General features: G+C 32.1%; 1 protein-coding gene across 1 annotated transcript in view; it reads left to right on the plus strand.

Moving 5' to 3' along the window:
- LOC106476721 (CREB-binding protein-like) overlaps positions 1-11,610 on the plus strand; it is a gene marked incomplete at both ends in the record, with an annotated part of 13,737 nt that extends 2,127 nt beyond the window's left edge. The window contains 8 exons of the mRNA XM_013937354.1: positions 292-1,096; positions 2,987-3,105; positions 3,549-3,719; positions 3,877-4,034; positions 4,485-4,565; positions 9,401-9,457; positions 10,303-10,380; positions 11,543-11,610. Coding sequence (XP_013792808.1) covers positions 292-1,096; positions 2,987-3,105; positions 3,549-3,719; positions 3,877-4,034; positions 4,485-4,565; positions 9,401-9,457; positions 10,303-10,380; positions 11,543-11,610 — 1,537 coding nt within the window. The remainder of the gene's footprint in view (positions 1-291; positions 1,097-2,986; positions 3,106-3,548; positions 3,720-3,876; positions 4,035-4,484; positions 4,566-9,400; positions 9,458-10,302; positions 10,381-11,542) is intronic.
- Between the last annotated feature and the right edge of the window lie 76 nt (positions 11,611-11,686).

Below are 11,686 nucleotides of genomic sequence, written 5' to 3' on the forward strand. Positions count from 1 at the left end.
TTTTTGGCCACTTTGTGGTGAATGTTATTGTAAAAGGTGATAAAATCAGTACACTTCAACAACATAATTTTATATGTGGGTGATTTTACTAAAATGGAAAACTTGGGAAGATAGACGAGTCATTAGTTGTTACTTTTAACTTCTAAGAATACCGAATGTGTTTTTTATAAGAATTAAGATTTAATTGTAGTTATGATCCTATTCGTGATAGCTCAAAAGTTTTTGTGACTGTGAAGTGAGAATGTGTTATATAATTTACTTTTTAGTCTGATTTCTGTTTTATTTTCGTAGGCCAGTAGGATGCATATCCAGGAACAACCACAAAGTAGTCAAGTATCAGGAAAACATCTACCAGGTTTATCACCTCAGATGATACCCTCTTCTCCATCTCAACCACAGTCTATTCCTCAATCATCCACTCCTCAACCACAGTCAAACCAAACTCTTATCCAGCAGCCTCCAAGAGCAGCCTCGGTACCAGGAACAACAAGAAGTCGCCCGAGCACTCCTTCTACTCCTCAAAGTTTCCAGAAACAGCTGCAACATCTTCAGGAAAGTCAACAAAAGCAACAGCAATCAAAGCAGATAGGCTCTCCATTTTCTCAAGTTTCAACTCCTCAAGGATTTTCTGTTACCAGCAACTCTGAGGGAGTAGCTTCTAAAAAGGACATAATGTGTACCGTGACTTGTTCTAGCACAACACAAAACGTATCTAAGACAGACTCTCCCTCCATTACCAGTGCCCCAAGTGTCCAAGTAACCACTTCTGCTACTTCAGAAATCAAAATGGAAGTAGACACCACTGAAATCAAAGAAGGGAAAGCTGAGATAAAACAGGATTCTAAGACTCCAAAATGTGAAAAGGGTATAAAAGTTGAAATAAAACAAGAGCCAATTGATGATAGTTCTACTTCGGGATACGTTAGCTCTGAATGTTCTGCAACTATGAAAGAAGAGCCAGTTTCGGTAAAAGAAGAGTCATCGACCCCTGTGTCCAGTGCAAATAATGGAGAACTGCCAAATTTAACCAGTGATGTCAAACCAGATCTGTCAGAAGCTGCTCAACCACCCCCCAAACCAAAACCCAACAAAAAAGGTAAGTTTTCATGTAAGAGGAGGAGGAGGGGTGTTTCATTTTAGACTGTACTAAAAGTTTCATTCAGCTGAATTTATTTGGAGACAATATTTCTAGCTATTACAAGTGAATGATAATGAAGAAAACTTGTATGTTAATTTTGATGTTTATGATATATCTTGTTATGATACACTTCTCTCCTCAGTGGTGATCTAATTGAAAGGTAAACAAGGTTACTTGCTTGTTTTGTGATAAAACCTGTAAAACGTGGCTTCAAAATAAAAAATGGTGGTAATAAAAAGATTTGCATTAAATTTTGAATGTAACTCTATAGAAGGTTGTGGCATGTACGATTTCCCCCCTCCCTTATCGAAAAATTTAATGAGAATTCAGCTGTAAACTTCTGCACGGAGAAATGTAACTTATCATCAAAGAGATTGGCTGTACTAATGATTGAACATAAGAAGCTAGTAATTAATTAAACAAATTTCAGCCTAACACTCGTTACCTCCGGCTATTTCTTCTTGAAAGCAAATAATAATCTGGTGTAGAATAAGATTAACGGAGAAGAAGGTTCTTTATTTCTTCTCTTTTTCCTTTAAGTGAACGTTGAAATATTTGTAGAACATAACTTTATAATTTGTACCATCTGGATTTCATGTTTAGAAACTTGGGTACAATCTTTATATTTTATTCGGGTATCTAGATATCATCTGAATATCGATTGTTTATTAAATCATCTTAATACCTCTTGGACATTGTATGTAGACACATGGATACCATTTGGACATTGTATGTAGGTATATGGATACTTCTTGGATATTGTATTGAGGTATATAAGTACAATATCCAAGAAGTATCCATATCCAAGAAGTATCCATATACCTAAGTACAATATCCAAGAAGTATCCATATACCTTGTACTTAGGTATATGGATACCTCTTGGATATTGTATTAGATTTACTAATTTACAAAAAATCAGAAACTTGCTCCATAACTTCAGGCATTTGCCTAATTGACCAGGGTCTGCTAGTTGTAAATTATTAGGTTGGTTAACCCTTAATTTCTCTGGTTAATTAACTAATTTGGTTCAGCAAAGCTTTTACATCACTTATCCTTGATGACCGTATCAGCACGAAATTGGTTACAGTAAGTTAACCTTGCTTCAATTTATAACACCCTATGTATCCCCGTACTTTTGTAAGACGTTTCTGTCTCGTAACGACATTACTACAACAACTAAAACACCCGCGCCTTCAATATATTTATCCATCCTTTTCATGATTTATTATTCTTTTGATCTGAATACAGGTTTTCTAGGTCTCTACCACGTTAGAACTTCCACAAAATTTATCGTATTTCATTGTCATCAAAAGGATGTGAATTATTTCATAGACAATTTTCACTGTTGTTGATTCCAATAAGTGGCTAGCTGTGTTATTGTTTTCTTTCACAAATGAGTTTTATAAATTTCCTGCATTCAACTTTGTGAGCTGTTTATTTTAGCCACACACTCTTTAATATAAGTGTTTACTTTCCTCAACCAAGTTATTTGGTAAGAATATGTTATTTTTGTAGTTTTTACTTTTTTTTATATGTAGTAATATTTAACACTTCTATACATGAAGGGGTTTCAAGATAATAAAATATATTGATATCAGAGTGTACTACTAACATTTTACAATTAGAACATCAGTATGTATCCCAGAAACTTAACACTTCTTTCTTGTGTAACTGGTAACTTTTGTTCTAGTAATTAAATATAATAATAAGGTAATTTTTTTTACTCTTGTGCAGTAAGCTCCAATGTAAATAATCTAGAATAAATTGCGACATTGATAGCTTGTTTAGTATAAGATGGCACATCATCTTTTGGGGTTTGTACTCACAGAATTTTGATTTTGTTCCAGTTTTCAAGCCTGATGAATTACGTCAAGCTCTAATGCCTACACTGGAGAAGTTGTATAGACAAGATCCTGAATCGCTACCTTTCAGACAACCAGTCGATCCACAGCTACTGCAGATCCCAGTAAGTTTCAAATGGAGAAAAAGATGTCAGTATTTGATCGTAGTTTAAGTTTTTAGTGAGCATGGTTTAAAATTGAGTTTGTTATGAGAAGAACCGTGTCCTTTAATTTTGATATTTTCATTTATCTGTATTTTATATATTGAACAGCTTTTGGATTCTGCAATGGAATTTTCCAGAATGTTTAGAATGTTTATTTGACATATTCGTAGGATTTTTTTTATTGATGCTTTATTCTAATAGAAGCATGATACTTTTTTTTATTAAGTTTTGTTAAAGTGTGATAATGTAACTGTAATCAAGTTTACAGTGTTTACAGTTCAGAAATACAGGTATTCTTATGGTAAAATCATGAAAAATATTTACATTCTGCTAATTAGCTGATTATAATCCTTTGGCTGTATGTGCTTAGATTTACGAATATGCTTATTAATGTGTGTGTGCAGGACTACTTTGACATAATTCGGAAACCAATGGATTTATCAACTATTAAACGGAAACTAGATACCGGACAGTACCAAGATCCATGGCAGTATGTGGATGACTTATGGCTGATGTTTGATAATGCCTGGTTGTACAATAGGAAAACATCCCGTGTTTATAGATATTGTACAAAGGTATATTTGAATTTGTTTTATTTTCATAAAAACATTCTTTTAAACACTTTGTTTGTAGTATAAACTAATGTTATTAACTTGAAATGAGGTTTCTGCTATACGTAATGCTGCCATAAGCTAACGATTAAAACGTACTTATTTTTTATATTTCATTTAGCTCGCAGAAGTTTTTGAGCAAGAAATAGACCCGGTCATGCAATCCCTTGGTTATTGTTGTGGCCGGAAGTATGTTTTTCAACCTCAAGTCTTGTGTTGTTACGGCAAACAACTTTGTACCATACCAAGAGATGCAAAATACTGGAGTTATCAAAACAGGTGTGTAATTTTGATTAGGTTTGTTGTAGCTGATTAAATTAAACTTTTAACAGTGCATCAATTGTATAGTTATTGATTTTAGAATCATGAGCAAAGATTTAAACCTTTTTTCTCCAGTAAAACATTATTATTTTCAACTTTAGACATTATTGATAAAAAAGGAAATAACTTGTTCACAGAATATATTTTCTTTCTTTTTTTTCTTGTGATAAGAAGAGAGAGAGAGAGAATATTTATTAACTTTGGTAAAAACCATCTGATAGTTTACCAAGCCTTTGAGTTAAGAGTTTTTGGTTTGGCTAATAAGTTTTTTTCCTATTCTGTTTAGTGAAAATATTAGTAACTTTTTACAGTGATGATAATTTATTAATCATATAATGGTTAAAGCCTGTGTCAAGTAACTGATTTTGTATGTGGGCTTGCATATTATATATATTTCCCTTTAAAAAGGTACACCTACTGTCAGCGATGTTTTGCTGAGATTCAAGGTGACACTGTAACACTAGGTGATGACCCAACAGCACCTCAGACGTAAGTTTAGAATAATTAGTTAAACTTGATTAATTTTTATTTTATAAATATTTAGTTGAAACCATTAATTTTACGTGATAACTTTTTTCGTATGTAATCGGAGAACTCGCGGGAGATATGCACTGACGATTATGATGTTAGTTATTAATCGTCAGTGATACTAGTTCAGGTGATTAATGTGGCAGAAAGATGTGGAACTAGAGAAAAGTAGATGGTTGAGTAATGTAACCCTTTTTTTTTAACTTGTACTTTTTTATCAATTCACAACATTTTTGCTTTGAAGTTATGGTATTTTCCTCATATTTCATAAATCTCATTATTGTATTCTCTTTAAAATATAATTATATCTTTGTTGGTGTGGGGAAGTTTTAATGCAGAAGTAATGAAATTTTTCTCTTTTGTTGTGCTATGTTTGTATTTTCTACCATAACAGGATGCTGGAAAGTTCTTATTACATGTATATTGTTGTTTTCATATCACTCGCATAGCTTGTAAGATGATACTAGTGTGTCGGGCTTTAACCAATTAATTATAATTTATTTTCATATTAGTTGTACAATCTGCTCTGATCTTTTAACAATTACATATTTAGATTCGCAAAAGAAGTTAATTTTTGTTTTCAATTCTTTGAGGAAATTCTTTCATTTATCTTCAAATAAACATTTTTTTATTCTACCCAGTGTTTTGGCTTATACCTTTTTCAAGGGTCTATGAACATAACAGGTTATAAAACTGATTTTAAATATAGTAACTGAAAAAAAACAACATAAAACTATAATTTAAAATCAATTTTGTAACTTGTGACATTCATAGACCCTTGAAAAAGGCCTATGAATAAATGTTGGGTAGAATAAAGAAAACATTTATCTGAAGTTGTTTCTTCTTTTCATTTCTGTTCTTCGGTCAGCACTGAAGCTGTTTCTTCTTTTCATTTCTGTTCTTCGGTCAGCACTGAAGTTGTTTCTTCTTTTAATTTCTGTTCTTCGGTCAGCACTGAAGTTGTTTCTTTTCATTTCTGTTCTTCGGTCAGCACTGAAGTTGTTTCTTTTCATTTCTGTTCTTCGGTCAGCACTGAAGTTGTTTCTTTTCATTTCTGTTCTTCGGTCAGCACTGAAGTTGTTTTTTCTTTTCATTTCTGTCCCTCGGTCAGCACTGAAGTTGTTTCTTTTTTTCATTTCTGTTCTTCGGTCAGCACTGAAGTTGTTTCTTCTTTTCATTGCAAATAGTTTCTGTTCTTCGGTCAGCACTGAAGTTGTTTCTTCTTTTCATTGCAAATAGTTTCTGTTCTTCGGTCAGCACTGAAACTTTTAAAAATAATAATAAATATTTAATTTATCTCTGACTTTCATTGAGAAAGTAATTTTACATGTGGATTGGTATAATGTTCATTAACAGAACCATTTGGTAACCATTCCAGGTATTATGGGTCGGTCATTGTTACTGATACAACTAAGAGAAAAAAAATTTATTTTCTGTGAATTGTAAAACACGCTATTCTTTGTCTTTCACAACATAACTGAAGTTATGTTACATCAGCTTAGTTTATGTAATTTTTAAAATTTACAAAACACAGATTTGGTTGTGTTTCTATAAACTAGGTTATTAGTGAATTGTATTGATTTTTTTTTCGAACTAAAATTGTGTTTGATTTTATTTATTTTTTCACATTCCTTATTTCGTGCAAGTTTTGTTAACCCTATGACTATCGTGTCCTACAATCCGTATGACCTAACGTCGCTATCTTTATATTTTGTTCCAAAAATAAAATTAGTGGATGAAATTGTTTGAAGTTCGATGAAATTTTATTTAATGTAGTTATTTGTACTCGGACTCTGAATAGTTCACTTGTAAGGTGATTTTCATTTTGAGTATAACAATACTATTTATTATCTTACAATTTTCATATTTCATTTGCATAATCTCTAGAACCTCCTAAATGAATATCGAAATTTTTTGTAAGGTAAATGTTTATATTTTATTTTCTGTTTTCTGTACTATATCACTAACTCTAGCTATTATCATCACTGTACAGTGTAATGAAATGTTTCAAATTAAGAAATATGTACTTACTTAGTTTTAAAATATGTTCTTTGGGCCTAATTTCATGACTTTACCTTTTCACTAATAGTTTGATTTTAGTGTTTTATTTTCTCTTTCTATTGTTTACCGTTGATTATTTATTTTGACACGTCAGTGGGTACCCATGGCCAATAGAATTAGCAGAGATATTTTAGCCTCCATCAAATTTTTTTGTACGTGACTTTGACCTAGTACTTGTAGAAGCTCGTCTAGACTATTGTAGAGGTACTGAGACAAACCTGAACAGAAACATAAGCAATCAAATATAAGATATTTCCACTTCATATGACAACAAACTGATGTTATAATTGTTTGTTTCTTTTGAAATAAAGGAGTAACAACTTGGATAATAAAAAACTTTGAATTATAATATAATTGATAATCTTAAGTTAATTAAACTACATTGACAGTAAATTTTGAATGTAACACTTTGTGACATGCACAAAAAGGAACTTAAAAGAATGTGTCGGTAGTCATAGGGTTAACACCACATTATCTTGAACATATTTTTACATACTTTTGACATGAACGAAACAAAGTAGTTTCACTACAGAATTTGTTTTGAAGATTTAAGTTTGTATATACTATGTCTGCATAGTTTCTAGAGGTGGACAATGTTTTGGTTACTTCATTGAGGACTTCACATGGAAGATTGTCCACCTCTAGAAGCTAGGCAGATGTACTCCATGGAAAATTTAGTGCCAACATTATCTATTTACTCGTTAAACTATTCTTAAAAATATATATTTTCATGTGATAAATCATCTGACGTGTATTGTTTATGATATTTCAGTGTAATTGAAATAAGTTTTATAGGTTTATATTTTGCTTTAAGAGGTCTATTTTTGTCTTAAGTTGAAATCAGATGAAGTCCTTAATTATCAGGCTGTAATGGTGTATCCTTATAAACGTGTTTTGTCATTGCTAACGTTAACAGGATACAGTTATTCCAATCGTGTATCTGTTTCTTTAATATCTGGTACACAAGTAAATTTTGTAATTTTACGATTAGTGTATGGAGGAAGATAACGTATTTGGGGTTAAACTCCAGGTGTGATATTCTTATGCACTGTATCAGTCATGTTGATATATTGGGCACACTAAGTTCCTCTGTAACAGCTGAGGTTAAACTTATAATTAAATACAGTGTTTTCTGTAAGATGATGTAAAGCATCCATGGTTTTGACACACAACTAATCGGCAAGGTAACAGTTTGGTCATTCATTACACGTTATAAAATGATCGGTTTATTTACACTGTAGAGGTGATGAGAATAAGTTGTTATTCAGTAACTGTTTCCTGTTAAAGAATATATCTGGAAGATTAGTTTGTGTATTGGTTAATTTAGTTCTACCATCTGGACGTGCTTAGAAGGTGTTGATTAAATTCTAAAATATTGGATGTATGTATGATGTGCTGATTTAACTATCATATGAATGTGTGTGTGATGTGGTGATTAAATTACCATATGGATGTAGGTATGATGTGCTAACTTAATTATCATATGAATGTGTGTGTGATGTGGTGATTAAATTACCGTATGGATGTAGGTATGATGTGCTGATTTAACTATCATATGAATGTGTGTGTGATGTGGTGATTTAACTATCATATGAATGTGTGTGTGTGATGTGGTGATTAAATTACCGTATGGATGTAGGTATGATGTGCTAACTTAACTACCATATGAATGTGTGTGTGATGTGGTGATTTAACTATCATATGAATGTGTGTGTGTGATGTGGTGATTAAATTACCGTATGGATGTAGGTATGATGTGCTAACTTAATTATCATATGAATGTGTGTCTGATGTGCTGATTTAACTATCATATGAACGTGTGTGTGATGTGGTGATTAAATTACCGTATGGATGTAGGTATGATGTGCTGATTTAACTATCATATGAATGTGTGTGTGATGTGGTGATTAAATTACCGTATGGATGTAGGTATGATGTGCTGATTTAACTATCATATGAATGTGTGTGTGTCATGTGCTGATTTAACTACCATATGGATGTGTGTATGATGTGCCAATTTAACTATCATATGAATGTGTGTGTGATGTGGTGATTAAATTACCGTATGGATGTAGGTATGATGTGCTGATTTAACTATCATATGATGATGTGCTGATTTAACTATCATATGAATGTGTGTATGATGTGTTGATTAAATTCTAAAATATGGATGTGTGTATGATGTGCTGATTTAACTACAATATGAATATGTGATGTGCTGATTAAACTACCATCTGGATGTACCTATCCAACATTGGTTTTTACGTATTTAACTGTCACTAGGAGATAATACAATGTCAAAACAGATTAGAACATCAGTAAAAGGAAAAACCAGAAAGTAATAATAATTGTGCTTTAAAGTCAAAACTTTAGATAACTTAAGTAGAAAATTTAATGATAATTGTTTAAACCACAAAGTTGTTATGACTTTTGGTCAGTCAGCTGTTATGATGTCTAATCAAATGCTATAACAACATAATACACTCCAAATAAAAACCATTCAAATCAACTGGATAACACTTCTTAACTAGACATCGGAGAATAATTATCAGTTGCGTTATTGTTAAGAGATTGTCTTGATGTGAGAATTTGTCAAATTGAAATAATGTTACTAACCATTTAATTATTAAACTTCTGCGGTATGCTAAGTAAGAAAGGATGAATGAAAGTTTTTATGTAACGTATGTTATCAAACTAACATTTTTGATTTATCCAGAACATTCTCTTATTTTTAGTACAATTCCCAAGGATCAGTTTGAAGAAATGAAAAATGATCATCTCGAAATAGAACCGTAAGTGCTATATCTCGGTTTGATAAGAAAACCTAGGTAACTGTAAGGTAACATTACGATCATTTTAACCAGTTGGGCCTAATTATGTTTTGATGAGTTGTAGCTGTACAGCACAGTTTTATCAGTCCCAGTTGTCAGTATCTGTACAATTCTTTAAATTAATAAACCCGTTGGCATTTTTTACTCTTTATTTTTGAAATTTCATAACATTTTTATTTAGACAGTGATTTTATATTGTTTGTTTTGAATTTTGCGCAAAGCTACACAAGGGCTATCTGCGCTAGCCGTCCCTAATTTAGCAGTGTAAGACTAGAGGGAAGGCAGCTAGTCATCACCACCCACTGCCAACTCTTGGGCTACTCTTTCACCAACGAATAGTAGGATTGACCGTCACATTATAACACTCCCACGGCTGAAAGGGCGAGCATGTTTGGTATGACGGGGATTCGAACCCGCGACTCTCAGATTGCGAGTCGAGCACCCTAACCACCTGGCCATGCCGGGCCCGATTTTATATTGACAAAAATTACTTACATCCTAGAGTTATAATTTGTTTCACTGTACTTCAAACAAGCCTTCTGAGTTTAAATGATCAATGTTTGTTGCAGTGAAAATACAGTTTTTGTGCGTATGTTTAAATAGCATCATACATAGTTCTTGTGTCATCATATAAATCACTGGTATAATGTAATAAAAGCAGCCATTTATAAAGAACTTTTGTTGTTGTTTTAAGGATATCTAGTAAGGAAAAGCTTTCTAGAATCTTATGTTAATTAGTCTTGAGAATGATTTATTCATGACATTTATATTTAAATACACATGAACGTTTGTCGAACTTCTTTTAGATTTGTTGAGTGTATGGAATGTGGAAGGAAGCTTCATCAGATTTGTGTTGTATATTCTGAGAACATTTGGCCTGAAGGGTGAGTATCAGTATGAAGTTATTATTTTTACTATTTTTGTAGAGTAAGCAGTTGTCTTGTAATTCTATAGTCTTAGAAATCTAGACTTTTTTTTTTGGAAAATAAATAAATTGAATGTATTTACTTCTACTCTCATTTATGTCATGACCCGTAAGCTATTACTGAGTATGTTCATACACCTATTTGAAGAGAGACACACCTCTTGTTGTGTTAGTTTTGTTTAAAAGTAATGGATCTATTAATTGACAGATTTGGTTTGTGGGGAGTAGTAAACTCTGTCGTTAAAGTCTATTCACGTGATATTTTCACCCTTGAATAATTATCTTGTGACTCCCACCCCACCCCTTTTTTAAAACAAATTTTATTTATTAATTTATTGTTATGATTCTGTGACCTCATTGATCACTGGGCCCCTAACAACATATGCGTCATACAGAAACAGTATTGTAGTTGATCCTTCTAATTCCTTCTAGGACATCATGTGGATCCTATTAGTAGTGAACAGTGTATAAACAAATCGGTAATTTAACGATTAAACGTCTTTCGATATCATATTCTCCAAGATTTCTGTGTTGAAATGTTATGATTCTGTGACCTCATTGATCACTGGCCCCTAACAACATATGCGTCATACAGAAACAGTATTGTAGTTGATCCTTCTAATTCCTTCTAGGACATCATGTGGATCCTATTAGTAGTGAACAGTGTATAAACAAATCGGTAATTTAACGATTAAACGTCTTTCGATATCATATTATCCAAGATTTCTGTGTTGAAATAAGCACTGAAGTTTTTTCTTTTTGGATCATCATAGGGTAACTGTAGAGAAATGGACAACTTTGTTGTATATTTCAGAGTTTATCTAATAATTCAACTATTTCCTGTCGGTTACTCTAGAAAAATCATAAGATTTATGTGAATGAAGAAAGGTCATCAGAGTAGTGCACTTAATGATAGCAACTGTCATTATTAGCATTAAACCTAAGATCTGTGACGATACATTCAAGAGAGTACCATCACAGAGCTATAGTGTAATCACTTTTAAACATCAGTATTATTATTGTTGTTGTTGATGATTCAATAATAGATCTGAGATGTAAAGATTTTTAATTTCAGTTTTGTTGAATTAATATTGAAGATGAACAATATTTTTGAATTTCAGGTTTGTTTGCGATAATTGTTTAAAAACTCAGGGGAAGAAGAGAAAAGAAAATAAGTTCTCCAGCAAGAGTGAGTAAAGTCTTGTAGTTATTAAGAAGTCTTGTGAGAGTGAGTTAAGTCTTGTAGTTATTAAGAAGTCTTGCAA

This window comes from Limulus polyphemus, unplaced genomic scaffold, assembly GCF_000517525.1.
Source record: "Limulus polyphemus unplaced genomic scaffold, Limulus_polyphemus-2.1.2 Scaffold11338, whole genome shotgun sequence".
NCBI classification, from domain to species: Eukaryota; Metazoa; Arthropoda; class Merostomata; order Xiphosura; family Limulidae; genus Limulus; species Limulus polyphemus.